This window comes from Lepus europaeus, chromosome 6, assembly GCF_033115175.1.
Source record: "Lepus europaeus isolate LE1 chromosome 6, mLepTim1.pri, whole genome shotgun sequence".
Lineage (NCBI taxonomy): Eukaryota > Metazoa > Chordata > Mammalia > Lagomorpha > Leporidae > Lepus > Lepus europaeus.
This window is the reverse complement of record NC_084832.1, coordinates 55211012-55224927: the sequence shown is the minus strand read 5'-3', so window position 1 is coordinate 55224927 and position 13916 is coordinate 55211012. Positions and strand designations below refer to the sequence as shown.

Below are 13916 nucleotides of genomic sequence, written 5' to 3'. Positions count from 1 at the left end.
CAATTCGATGAAGCCTATTACTGCTCTTTACTGTATAAAGAGACTGTTTGTATTTGACTCCAGGTAAAACTAGGCACCAGTCTCTCCTGATGAAAATGTGAGGAAATAAATGTAAAGGTCATTTCAGTCCACACTGCCATCCAACAACCTTGATGTAGCTCCATGTTTTTCGATTATACATTTAATTTTCATAATTTCCGTTGTAGCTTTTAGATGGGCTGATAGAGTCATTTAAAAGATAAAAATATGGGCTCTTCTTGATAATACAACCATCTCACATGCCTCAAAATTTTAATGTAATTAATGAATGGTAGGCACTTCAGGATATAAGACATTTGAAATCTAAAACCCCATGGATAATATGTGGCTTAGGACTTAGCCATATGTCTTCCTGATTATCAAGTAAACAGCATTTGTTATCATATTATGTAATTCAAAATGAAACCTGTAGTTGGACTGCAGTGTCCACAGCAGCCTCAAGTGAATGAAAGAGATGTGTTTGATATGCTTTCTACAGTGTTGTAGCTGTGAGTAGAAAAAGCAGTGGAGCTTTTTGTCTGATGATGGAACTAAGTAAAAAATTGATCTTCTAATGACTTTCTTCTGATTGAAGAAATTAAAATAGAGATAGAACTATAAACAAGTTAGAGAATCAAAACCTAGTATAAAATACTGTATGTACTAATCCTATAGAAATCCTTTATAGCCTGTGTGATTACTGACCTTGTTAAATTAAAAGCTATATCCCTGGTCCTTAGTGCGGTACCCACCACCTAAAAGGTGCTCAGTGAATATCTGTTAAGTGAAAAATTAGAGTCAGCTAGACAACCTTCAGTGTTTTTGGATGGCAATTGTATTTTTTGGTTCCCAATGCAATGGTTAGGTATTGTGCTAATTCTAAGCCCTTTCCTGAAAGCTAGTTTTCATAACAGTTATACAAGGCTTTACAGATCAAGAAACGGAAAAGTTCTGCCCCTCAGGTCACAGAACCTATCAGTAAGCAAACTAAGATTTGAATTCAGGTGTGACCAACCCTCTACCCTGAATCCTTTTTACTATACCACACTGCCTGTCTGCTTTCATGTGGATTTCTTTACATTATGCATAAAGCTATCAACAAAGGATATATCACCTCTTATTAACTTTTGTACAGTTATCAAAAGCACCAAAATTATTAAAAGCTTACATAAATTTCTTATCCTAGTAACAAATATCTATAAAAACCTATAGCAGGCCGGCGCCGTGGCTCAACAGGCTAATCCTCTGCCTAGCGGCACCGGCACACCAGGTTCTAGTCCCGGTCGGGGCTCCGGATTCTGTCCCGGTTGCCCCTCTTCCAGGCCAGCTCTCTGCTGTGGCCAGGGAGTGCAGAGGAGGATGGCCCAAGTACTTGGGCCCTGCACCCCATGGGAGACCAGGATAAGCACCTGGCTCCTACCATCGGATCAGCGTGGTGCGCTGGCCGCAGCGCGCCTACCGCGGCGGCCATTGGAGGGTGAACCAATGGCAAAGGAAGACCTTTCTCTCTGTCTCTCTCTCTCACTGTCCACTCTGCCTGTCAAAAAAAAAAAAAAAAAAAACCCTATAGCAAATATCATCCTCAATAGTGAAACACTGAAAGCATTCCTAGCATAGCAGGTAAAGCCGCCACCTGCAGTGCTGGCATCCCATATGGGCACCAGTTCAAGTCCCGGCTGCTCCATTTCTGATCCAGCTCTCTGCTATGGCCTGGGAAAGCAATAGAAGATGGCCCAAGTCTTTTGGTCCCTGCACCCACATGGGAGACCAGGAGAAGCTCCTGGCTCCTGGCTTTGGATTAGAGCAGTTCCGGCCATTGCGACCATCTGGGGAGTGAACCAGCGGATGGAAGACCTCTCTCTCTGTCTTTCTCTCTCTCTCACTCGCTTGCTCTCTCTCTCTCTCTCTCTCTCTGCCTCTGCTCTGCCTCTGCTCTGCCTCTCTGTAACTCTGCCTTTCAAGTAAAATAAATAAATCTTTAAAAAAAGATTTCGCACCGGGAAGGGGCAGCCTGGTGTGGTGTGCGGGAGTCCCAGCAAATGGAGGAGAAGGTTCACACTTGAACCTAGCCCAGTGTCAGCTTCGGGGACCCAAGCAGGGTATCCAGGGCTTCCGCCAAGCAGATAAGGTTGTGGTGGGGATAGAAAGTGGATAATGCACAATGAAAGTAAATACATTAGCCATAGTAACATAAAGATAATGAAATATATTCAGGATAATTAAATGATATGTATTTTAAAGCCTTTTTAATGCATAAAAATTGTACATGACTATGAGGTACCATGTGATGTTTCTATACACATATATGTTGTATAATGTCCAGATCAGGTTAAATACTCCTGTCTCCTCAAATATTTATCATTTCTTTATGATTAATAAATTAAAAATTCTTTCTTCTTGCTTTTTTGTTAACAACAAAAATACATGGTATGTTGTTGTCATCCATGGTCACCCTACTGTACAACGGAAGCCCAGAACTTCTTACTCCTATCCAACTATAACTTAGTACCCATTAATCAACCACTTCTCATCCCTTCCTCCCCTCTGCTCTCCCCAGACTCTGGTAACCATCACTGTACTCTCAACTTCTACGGGATCAACTTTTTTAGCTTTCACATATAAATGAGGTCATTCAGTACTAGTCTTTCTGTGCCTGGCTTATTTCACTTAACATAATGACCTTCAGTTCCATCCACGTTGTTGCAAATGACAAGATTTCATCCCTTTTATGGATGAATGGTTTTGCATTGTGTATACGTATCACATTATCTTTATCCATTCATCAGTAGATGGACACTTACATTGTTTCCACTTCTTGGCTATTGTGAATAATGCTGCAGTAAACACAGGAGTGCAGATGTCTCTTCAACAGTCTGATTCCCTTTCCCTTGGATATATGTATCCCGAATAGGGGGATTTCTGGAGCATATAGTAGTTTTAGTTTAGTTTAGTTTTTTAGGAAACTCCTTACTGTCTTTCACAGTGACTGTAGTGATGAACATTGTCATCAGTAGTGTGCACATGTTCCCTTTCCTCCACTTCCTCGGCATCGCTGGCTGCTTTTTGTGGTTTTGACAACTGCACTCAGGTGATATCTCTCTGTGATTTTGATTTGCCTTAACCCCATGATTAGTGACACTGAGCTTTTTTTCATGTACCTGTCACCCATATGTGTGTCTTTCTCTTAAAAATGTCTGTTTGGATCTACTGCCCATTATTTGGTGGTGGTTTTTGCTACTGAGTTGTTTGTGTTCCTTATATGTTCTGAATATTAACCCTTTATCAAATCAATAGCTTTAAAACAAAATATATTCTCTCATTCAGATTAGCTCTTTGCTTTGTTGATTATTTCCTTTGCTTGGAATTAGCTTCCTCATTTGATATCTTCTTTCTTTTTTTTTTTTTTCCTTGTCTTTTAGGGTCTGATCCAAAAATAAATCCTTGCCTATCCCAATGTGCTGAAGTATTTTCCCTGTTTTATTCTAGTAGTTCCATAGCTTCAGGTCCTACATTTAGATCTTTAATCCATCTGTGTTGATTTTTGTACATGGTAATAGATAGGTGCCCCAGTTTCATTCTTCTGTGTGTAGATAGCCAATTTTCCCAGCACTGTCTACTGGAAGATCATTCTTCCTCTAATATATGTTCTTAGCACATTTGTCAAAGATCAGTTGACTATAAATATGTAGGGTACTGCTAGGTTCTCTATTTTGCTCTATTGGTCTGTCTGTTTTTATGCCGATACTATGCTGTTTTAATTACTGTTGCTCTGTAGTCAATTTTAAAGTCAGGTAATATAATGTCTCAAGTTCAGTTCTTTTTGCTCAAGTTTGGTTTGGCTATTTGGGGTGTTTGTAGTTCCATATAAATTTTAGTAGTATTTTGTCTAGTTCTGTGAATCAAAAAGTCATTGATATTTTGATAGGGATAATATTGAATCCGTAAGTCAGTTTGGATACTATGGATGTTTTAAGGATATTGATTCCTCCACTTCATGAACAGAGGATGTCTTTTCACATGTTTGTGTCCTTTTCAGTTTCTTTTTATTTAAGGGATTGTTTACTCCTTTGCTAAATTTATTCCTAGATACTTCACATTATTTTTTATAGCTAACGGAGTTGAAATTGCTTTCTTCATTTTTTTTCCTATAATTTGCTATTGATGAAAAACAGTTCTATTAATTTTTGCACATTGATTTTTGTTTCCTGCAGTTTGCTGTATATATTTATTCTAATAGATTTTTGGTGAAATCTTTGGTGTTTTCTGTGTATAAGATCATATCACATGGGACTGATGGCCTTCCAACCCATTTCAGGCCCCAAGTGGGCCCCAGAGCAATGCCACTGTCCTTCTGTAGGGAACAGCTATTTATTTTGCTGTGGATAAAGAATGGGGACTCTCTATGTTTCTATTAAGAAAAAACTTTGTCAGTAGGATATTTCCCTGTAAACAACTAAAGATTTTTCTTAGGGAAAAAAAAAAGATTATGTCATGTGTAAACAGTGACAGTCTGACTTTCTCCTTTCCTATTTAGATACCCTTTATTTCTTTCTCTTCCAAAATAATAACAAAAGGTTAATTAAAACAGATTTCTGATGGAGAAGGGAGTCACATTTACTGAAAGAAGAAAACTAGAATGAGCCCATAGTCATTGGATTGGAGTTGAATATATTTATTTGTATTCATAATTTTCTATGTGTTTAGATAGTTATAGAAATAAAATTAAGGGTAAATATAAAAATGGGCAAAAGACTTGAACAAATGCTTCAACAAAGAGGATGTGGGGTGACAAATTAGTATATGAAAAAGTATCCAAAAACACTGGTCATGAGAGAAATGAAAATTAAAACCACAATGAGATGCTACTATAAGCCTCTTAGAATAGCTAAAGTAAGAAATGATGACAATAACAAATATCGATAGGAATGCAGAGCAGATAAAGCTCATACATTTTTATGGAAGTGCAATAGCAAACAATAACCATGACATCCCTAACAAAGAACAAGCAGAGGTACTCACCCTACTAAATTTCAAGGCTAGTAAAAGGTGCAGTAACAAACACTATGTGACATTTCTGTAGTGGTAGGAAAATATACAGTAACACAGAACTTAGTGCCCAGAAACAGATGCATGCATATACGGATCTGTGTTTGGTGATAGCATTGCAGATCAAAGTGAACAAAGGTTAATGATATTTGGACCATTAGGTGTCCCTGTGATAAAAGGATGAACATAGGTCCTTGCCTCCCACCACTCACAAAAATAAACTCCTGACAGGTTAAGGTCCTCACTCTGAAAGTAGTTTCAGAGAAACCGTAGGAAAACATCATTTGATCTTGGAAAGGATACAACTTTAAAATTTTTAAAGTAAAGCAAAATTCCAGAAGAGTTAAATCTAGAGAAGACAGAAAGAGATGTGATTGACAAGAGACACTCTGAGGGCTTCAGAAATATTAGTTTTATTGTATTCCCCAGGTCAAATGGTAGATGCATATGTGTTCATTTTTTTTTATTTCAAAATAAAAAACTAGTATATTTCACACGTCTGAAAATTATAGTTCTTGGTGAAGCAGCTATTTTCTGTACCAAATCCAAAAGAGTTGAAGAATAATTCAGTTTTTCTTATACTTGTTAAAAACTTAAGTTTACCATTACTATCTGCTTAAAAAGATGAAGAGTTGTATTGTTAAAATTGTGACGAGGGTAGGCATATGACACTCAGTACTTAACTCTTTATTGTTGTTTTTCAGTCACCTAGTGAAGTTTATTCTTGGAAGAGGCCATCATCTTTGCATAAATCAAATGTCACTGATACAGCATTCTATGGAGGAAAGAAGAAAAGTGGGACCCCAAAACAGAGCAATTGTGTGACTCTTTTAGATACCAGTCAGGTAGTAAGGATTCTGCCCCCAGGAGATGTCCCTCTAAGAGATATCTACCCAAAAGGTAAGGAACTTACCAACTTCTAGTTTACCAAAGTGGTTAAATGTAGCTTGCTTTTGGTAGGGAACACTTAGCTTATCATTATCATTGCATATTAATCAACATAAATCATTCTCACAGATCCGGAAGTAGCTGAAAAGACTTAGGGGGTTCTTAAAGTTCTCACTCACCTTCACACAGTGTGAGAGCTCATCTTCGTTCCCGGGACAATCTACAATAACTTTACTAGACCATGTTTCAGAAGGTCACCTAAAATGATCAGGATTTTAGCCATAAAATAGATATGAAGCCTCACTTTGGTATTAAATTTTTGATACCGAGAACCAGGTGCTTATAAGGCAGATTGACTGAATTATCAGTGCTTTCAAAGTCAACTTCTGTTTATTACTATAACATATATCCAAGTCCAAGGCTTGTCCTGATCTCATCTTTTTATTCTCGTATACATTCATTGATCTTCAAAATCTCATCCTATTGTTGACATGCTGTGGAATTTACACATAAAAAAATGCTGACAGAGGCTGGTGCCGTGGCTCAACAGGCTAATTCTCCACCTTGCGGCGCCGGCACACCAGGTTCTAGTCCCGGTTGGGGCGCCGCATTCTATCCCGGTTGCCCCTCTTCCATGCCAGCTCTCTGCTATGGCCCAGGAAGGCAGTGGAGGATGGCCCAAGTGCTTGGGCCAAGCACCCGCATGGGAGACCAGGAGAAGCATCTGGCTCCTGGCTTCGGATCAGCGCGGTGCGCTGGCCGCGGCGGCCATTGGAGGGGTGAACCAAGGGCAAAAAGGAAGACCTTTCTCTCTCACTATCCACTCTGCCTGTCCAAAAAAAAAAAAAAAAAAAAATGCTGACGGAGGGTTCAATGACCAGATCACTCCACCAGTGGCCAGCAAAGCCCAGATTTGCACCAAAGTCTTCCACTCCCAAGTCTAGAGCTATTATTGGAATATACTTGCTTTCATCATAACAAATGAGTAAATTATTGACTGCTCATATCTGCATCATAGAATCAGTAATATGTTACCCTATTTTTACATTTATTATAGTAGTATGGGCTTCACAAATATAATGCTAACTGTGTAATTACTAATCTGTTCCTGGGTTTGAAAAGCCCTGGTTATATAACAGTATTTAGAATTAATTCCTTCCAAACTGAAACCCGTGGAAAGAAACCATGATTTCCTTAAGCTGTTTATGGAGGAAGAAGCAGATGAATACATTGACAATTGCAGTACAGTGTAATAAGTGCTATGATAGGAATATTCACAAGGTGAAACATCAGTGCAAAAGAGAAGCTTACAACTCAGACCGATTATGATTTGACTCATGAAAGATGAGTGAAAGTTAATCGATTGAAGGAACCTTTCCAGGGAAAGAGTCCCATATGGAAGAGTCAAGGGGTTGGCAGAGCACTCCAGGGATTATAGGAAGTTCTGAAGCAGGGTCTGGTGCACCTCCATCGACCCAGAAACCTGGAGTCCACCTCAATGCCTCTTCTCTCATTGTCCACATCTAATCCTTCATCAGTCACCCTGTCCTGATGTGACGTCACTAATGAGCCTTGTATCCACTCACTTGGTCTCCATTCTGCTGCCTACCTCCCATCTGGAGTACCACCATCCTGCCTATCTGAAACAGTGCCATAGACTCCTAAACATGTTACCTCTCCCATGCTTTTCTCCTCACCCATTCTCCACAAATCTGAGTGATATCATAAAGATGAACATTGGTTCTTATTAGGACCCACCTTATGCACAGTAAAATTCTCCCTCTTTTACTGTATAGTTCTCTGAGTTTGACAGACACAATTTTGTAAGCGCTTACCACAGTTTATACAGAAGATTCCATTGCCCTACAAACCTCCCCCATGCCACTTTGTGGCCAACTCCCACCCTATCTGAAACCAAAAACCAAACTTCTATGTTTCTGTCCTCGTAAATTTGCCTTAATCAGAATATTGTATAGAATCATATGAATGTGTGGATTTCTGAGTCTGGCTTCTTTCCTTTGAAATAATGCATTTGACAGTTATTTATGTTATATATACCAGTACTCAGTTCCTTTTTATTGCCAGGTGACTGTCTACTATATGGATGTATTTTGTGCTTATTGTTTGCAAGTGGATTGTTTCTAGTATGGGGCAGTAATGAATATGGCCACTATCCACATTTATTCACAGACTTTCAAGTGAACACAACTTTCTGTTCTACTTAGGTGTACATATCTTGGAATGGCATTTTTACATTACATGACAAAGCTGCCAAACTGTTTTCCAAGGTGCAATCCCATCTTGCATTTCTGTTAACAGTGAATGAGAGTTGCAGGTACTCTGCATCCTTGCCATTGCTCATTATCAGCAATTCTTGATCTTTCCAGTAGTTCTGTGGTGCTATCTCATTCAACTTTTATTTTATATTTTCCCTAGCACCTAATGATGTTGACAATTTTTTCACATACATCTTCTTTAGTGAAATGCATCTTCAGATCTTTTGCCCATTTTAATTGAGGTATTCTTTCTATGTGTATCCTTTCCATGTTCTGGATGTTAAGTCCAGTGTCAGTATACTTCACAAATATTTTCTCCTATTTTGATGAAAGGAAAATCCCCATGTTTTCTTCTACAAGTCTTACACTTCTAGATTTTATATTTAAGTTTAGGATCCAAGTTGAGCTAATTTTTACATGGTGTAAAAGTGAACACAGAATCCTAACAATTGGGAAGAGAATTCGGGGAAGATTGACTGGAGGTTGGTCAAGAAGAACGTCTTTGGGGCCAGCGCCGTGGCTCACTTGGTTAATCCTCCACCTGCGGCGCCAGCATCCCATATGGGCGCCAGGTTCTAGTCCCGGCTGCTCCTCTTCCAGTCCAGCTCTCTGTTGTGGCCTGGGAGTGCAGTGGAGGATGGCCCAAGTGCTTGGGCCCCTGCACCCGCATGGGAGACCAGGAGGAAGCACCTGGCTCCTGGCTTTGGATTGGCGCAGCACCAGCCGGAGCGGCCATTTGGGGAGTGAATGGAAGAAAGACCTTTCTCTCTGTCTCTCTCACTGTCTATAATTCTACCTGTCAAATAAAAAAAAATTTTTTTTTTTTAAAGAACCTCTTTGTCATCACCACACTGATAGCTCTGCTTTACATACCACCGCTTACTCATCTCTTCTTTGTCAATGCACAGTTAGGTTCTTTCTAAGTTTCTGCCATCACAAGTAAGGGGTACTGTGAATATTCTCATGCCTGTCTCCTTGAATATACATTGAGAGTCTGAAGGACACGTATCCATCAGTGGAATTACCAAAGTTGTTGTCCCAGCAGCATAAGGAAGTCACTGAAAAATAGCATAATGTGAAACATCACAAATAAAAGCCTTTTATTATGACACTCATCTTTCTTTTAACCTGGGAACTCAGGTGGAAGTGCATTAAACCTAGTAGTTCACTGTTGTACATCAAATTGCATTTCTAGAAGGAGTGAATTTTAAAATATAATTTCATCTTCCCTCTGAAAATTTCTTGGTTGTGCTGCCTGACAGTTTTTATACCTCCTCCTAACCTTGGCACTGCGCATATAAACTGTCCCCACTGTACATGGGAACTATGTGATAAACACTGTAGCAATGACTTCCCTTTAATGGTTAGTGAGCTAATCCCTAAATATAGTTTATACCTATCTTTGAAATCCACCTGGATTATAAATGTAATGGAAATTTACTGAGCCTCATCCTCTCTAGAGTGTTGAAACATTTAAAATGGATGGGCAAGGACTTGGCTAAGTTTGGAGGAAAACCTAGCCACGCGGTTTACTTCCTTAATTCAATCATGTATTCTGTGTAGGGACAGCCATAAAGTCCTTTTTGTAAATATCCTTGTCTGCTGGCAAATCAGTAGGCATCAATTTTGATTATTTTTAAGTGCTTACCACTACTACCACCATCTTTTATTTTTCCCTGCAGTGTTTTGTAGCCACAAATTCCCTTTTCTGATCTATACAAATATTTCCTAATATCAAGAGTAAAATTCTTGCTTTCTTCTTCTTAAAATAGTATACAGTTTTCATTGCACTTTTCTTACCTTCTATGTCATGGAATGAATTTTCACAATGAAAGAAAAGAAAGACGTAGGAAAAAAATGGTATTTTTAAATAAGTTGGCTTGCTTTGCTCTCACAGGCCAAATAGTGCTGATGGCAGTAGCTCAACTTAATACTACTTTAAAAAGAAATCCTCTAAATGGCAAGCCAAAATGTGAGTAACTTGGTTAGCTAGTCAGCTTTAGTCATCCCAACTGCTTGAATAACTGGTCATTTTTGGCATTGAACCGTGGTCTATAAATAATTCAACTTACTTCAGCTAGGTTCTAGCAGCAGGAATTGTGAAAAAAAAAAAATACATGGTGCAAAACTTTATCCAAGATTGACCTTATATCCTAGGCTGCATTTTCAACACAGATGGTCCATGACATTCATTTTCTACAAATGGCCATCCAGGCACAGCCGATGCATTCAGGTGGTCAGATTACTTTATTTCTAATGCCCTCCTGTCTCTGGACATTACCTCCTTCCCTTGGACCTCTCCCTTGCCCAGTTCTGCAGCTCATACCTGGCCCAGGACTGTGATTCCCAAAAAGCCAAAATGGCTTAGATAATTTTTTAAGAAAGAAAGAAAAACGAGAGTTTCCTCTTTATGCTGTGAACTTCTCAAAGACAAGGTCCACATCTCTTTCCTTGCTCTATCTCCAGCACTTCATAGATGTCTGGTGCAAAGTAAGTTCAAACATGTTTGTTAGGTAGATCTGAGAGATGTTGAGTTTTTCAGATAAGCTGTTTAGAAACCTACTACAATCATGAAATAAAAAAGCCAAGCTTCAGTGAATTCAGTGTGAACATCCTCGATATCTCATTCTAATCAGAAGTTATAATACAAGGTGGTAGGTGGAGAGACAGACATGAAAAGCTTTGAACACGTGAGCTATGTGTAGGGAAAATTTCTTTTTACAAAACAACGTAAGGTCCAAGATTTTGTAAAATGGGTCTGTTTCACAAATACCTATTTCCTGGGAGCCAGCTAAGCTTAGAGTGGTGTGGAGTTCCAGAAGGCCTGTGTTTGAAGGCAATGGCAGCTCAGTCACCTCAACACCCCTGTGTAAGCCTCTGCTTCCTCTCCCTCAAACAGGAATCGTGGGTCTTGCTTGTTGTCGGTGCTGATGACACTCTCTGTAAAGACTAAGCAGAGCTGCTGACTTTGAGGGCAATGGTAGTCGTCAGTGCTAGTGGAACAGAAGTCAGTGAAACCCAAGAATTTGCTGGGAAACCAACTCCAGAACTGAAGTGGAGGCCTCTGGATCCCACATCTCTTAGTCTCCTCCTTCCCTCAACTTTCCACATTCTCTGTGATCCAGAGTCCTCCTCCACTGCCCTATGCTCACCTCACTTCTGTCTTTCAGGGCCCTAATAATGATAGATACTGTAAGCGGAGCAGCTATAATTAAACGCTTTGAGTCTGTAATTTCATCTAATCCTCAAAATAGTACTTAGATGCTCAAATGCTGCTATTGTTCCCATTTTACAAATGGGGGGAACAGGCCTCAGAAAGGTAACTAACTTCACTAATATGACACAGTTAGGAAATATCAGAGCCAGGCCTTCCTACCCGGTCTTTATGAGAACTGGACTTGACACTGTACCCTGGCAAGTACATCCCAGAGTTCCACCCTAGGCCACTAATAACTTTATTCCACTTATAGCAGCATTTAGTTATTCTTTTGGTCTCATTTGGGTCTCATGCAGTAATTTAATACGTGGATCATTTTGTGACTCGTGTGCAGATGTTACCCCTCCACAAACAGCTGGTTATATAGAAGTCACTGATCTCCAATCAAAGAAACTGCGATATATCCCTATTCCCAGGTAATACATTTCACTTTTGTTCTTAGCTTGTAGTATTATAAAAAAATAAGTGAATTCTTAATAAGTACTCTGAACAAATGTGTGCTTTTTGCTTCCTTAAATAGCAAGCTCTTTTTCCCCCCATTATAGTTGGTTTATATCTTGCTGTTCTTCCGCATGCTTTACTGACATTTTTATATTCATTTTGGGAAAATGTTATATAGGTATAAGTCTAACAGCCTTCAACTCTGCATTTTCTTTTGTTTGATCTGTTCTGGTGGTAAGTTTTTCTATGTCCTGAAATAGCATTTTTAGTATTGCAGAGATTTTGATACTTATTAACTTTATGTAATAGTGTTCTGAAGCAGAGGTGTTCAAAATGTCAGAGGAATTTAAATGGCATTTGTTTAATATTGTTTTTAAGTATGTTTCTGTGCACGTCCAGTCATGGAGGTCAAAGAGTAGCCGAAGGTTTCCTTAGATGTAGAATGAAATTCATTACCATTCACTGTTCTTTATTTTTGTCCAGTGGTGGTAGCTAGACTCAGGACACAAAAGCAGAAACAGTAACACTTGGTCTCTACCTTGAGAACACAGGTGTCCTCTCACTTGTCACCCATGCCTTTCTAGGTGCATCCAGGTCTTGCCTCCCTCTCTCAAGTTCACCTTACACCTGCTTTGTCAACATAGGCTGAGTTTTGCCTTTTTCCTTCCTTTGCCCATGCCCCTTCTGGCCAAAGCCTCCTTCCTCCATTCCGGTTGGATCTAGATTAAGATCAGATGCACTCCTCCCATCGACTTCCTCACATGTGATGGGGCCCTTGCAATGCAGTGGGGAAGTCCTTGCCTGAAACCTGAAGCAGAGGGGCCTGGAGGGTCTTCCAAGGTCAGTGGAAGGCCAGGGACACAGAAACCTGTCGGTTCCCCCAGAGCATCCTCAGGCCACCATCTTCTCCCTCCACCCTCAGAAGAAGCCAGCTCAGCGGGACAGTACAAAATAATGCAGAAAACCAACTTCCTGTCTTGGGACCAATAGATTTATTTGTCCCAACATATGTAGGTATGACTTCTTGGAACCATCTTAATGTGTTGGTTTAAGGATAAATGACTTTAAATTGGAAGAAATTTCTCAGTCCGTCTTAATGACACGCTCCTTAAAATATACTGTTAGTTCTAATAATGGAAACAAAGAATATGCTTCTTAAATATTTCTAAAGCACTGGTAATCTCACCCAGTATTTCTCTTTATCCTTCTCTCACTAAACCCTGTGTTCTTTCCTTTTTAACTTTCTGTAAGGGCCACATGTTATCCCTGAAGCGGAAGAACACCTGTGAGAGCAGCTGTGTAGCCGGCCGCACACCAGCCGGTCACCGTAATTCACTCATTAAGAGCTGTCTTGTCCAGTGGAAATATAATGCAAGCCAAATATGTAATTTTATATTTTAGTGACCACATCAAAAAAAAAAAAAAGGTCAAAGGAGACAGGTGAAATTAAATTTAATAATATATTTTACCCAGTGTGTCCACATTATTATCCTTGTGATGTGCATTCAGAATGAAGACTGAGGTGAGGGATTCTGTGTTGCTTTTTCCTTTACGTCCGTGAGGCCCAGTGTTTTATGCCTACTGCACCTCTCCATTCGCCATATTTCAGGTCTCACTTGATGGAGAGTCTTTCGATGCACCCTGAGTCTCTCTTGAGATTAACTGTTGCTATTTTTGGCACATAGATATATTTCAAGGGAACAACCCATCTGGATTTCAGTTTTTCTGCCAGTTGCTTAAATTTAACATTCTGCTACATATCAGGAATTTTCCATTTGATGACTAACTTCAAATAATAGAAAATACAATAAAACCGCATGTAACTACAGGGCCAAAGTGAATACACTGCTGTCACCCTCACCTATTTTTTGTACTGTTTTCACTTGTAAACCTGTACTGTCTAGCTTCACATACACTGTATAGAAAGCCAGACCCTACTGTAATTCTTGGTAATTATGTATAAGGGGAATGTGCATTTAAAAAATGAGAGATTCTAGACGTGGTGTGCAAACTTTAGTAAATATGCGATT

The 13916-nt window shown here is 39.5% G+C and overlaps 1 protein-coding gene across 1 annotated transcript in view; it reads left to right on the top strand.

Annotated features, from left to right (window-relative positions):
* VWA8 (von Willebrand factor A domain containing 8) overlaps nucleotides 1-13916 on the top strand; it is a 403863-nt gene that overhangs the window by 289609 nt on the left and 100338 nt on the right. The window contains exons 35-36 of the mRNA XM_062194118.1: nucleotides 5769-5964; nucleotides 11780-11861. Of these exons, the coding sequence (XP_062050102.1) occupies nucleotides 5769-5964; nucleotides 11780-11861 (278 nt within the window). The remainder of the gene's footprint in view (nucleotides 1-5768; nucleotides 5965-11779; nucleotides 11862-13916) is intronic.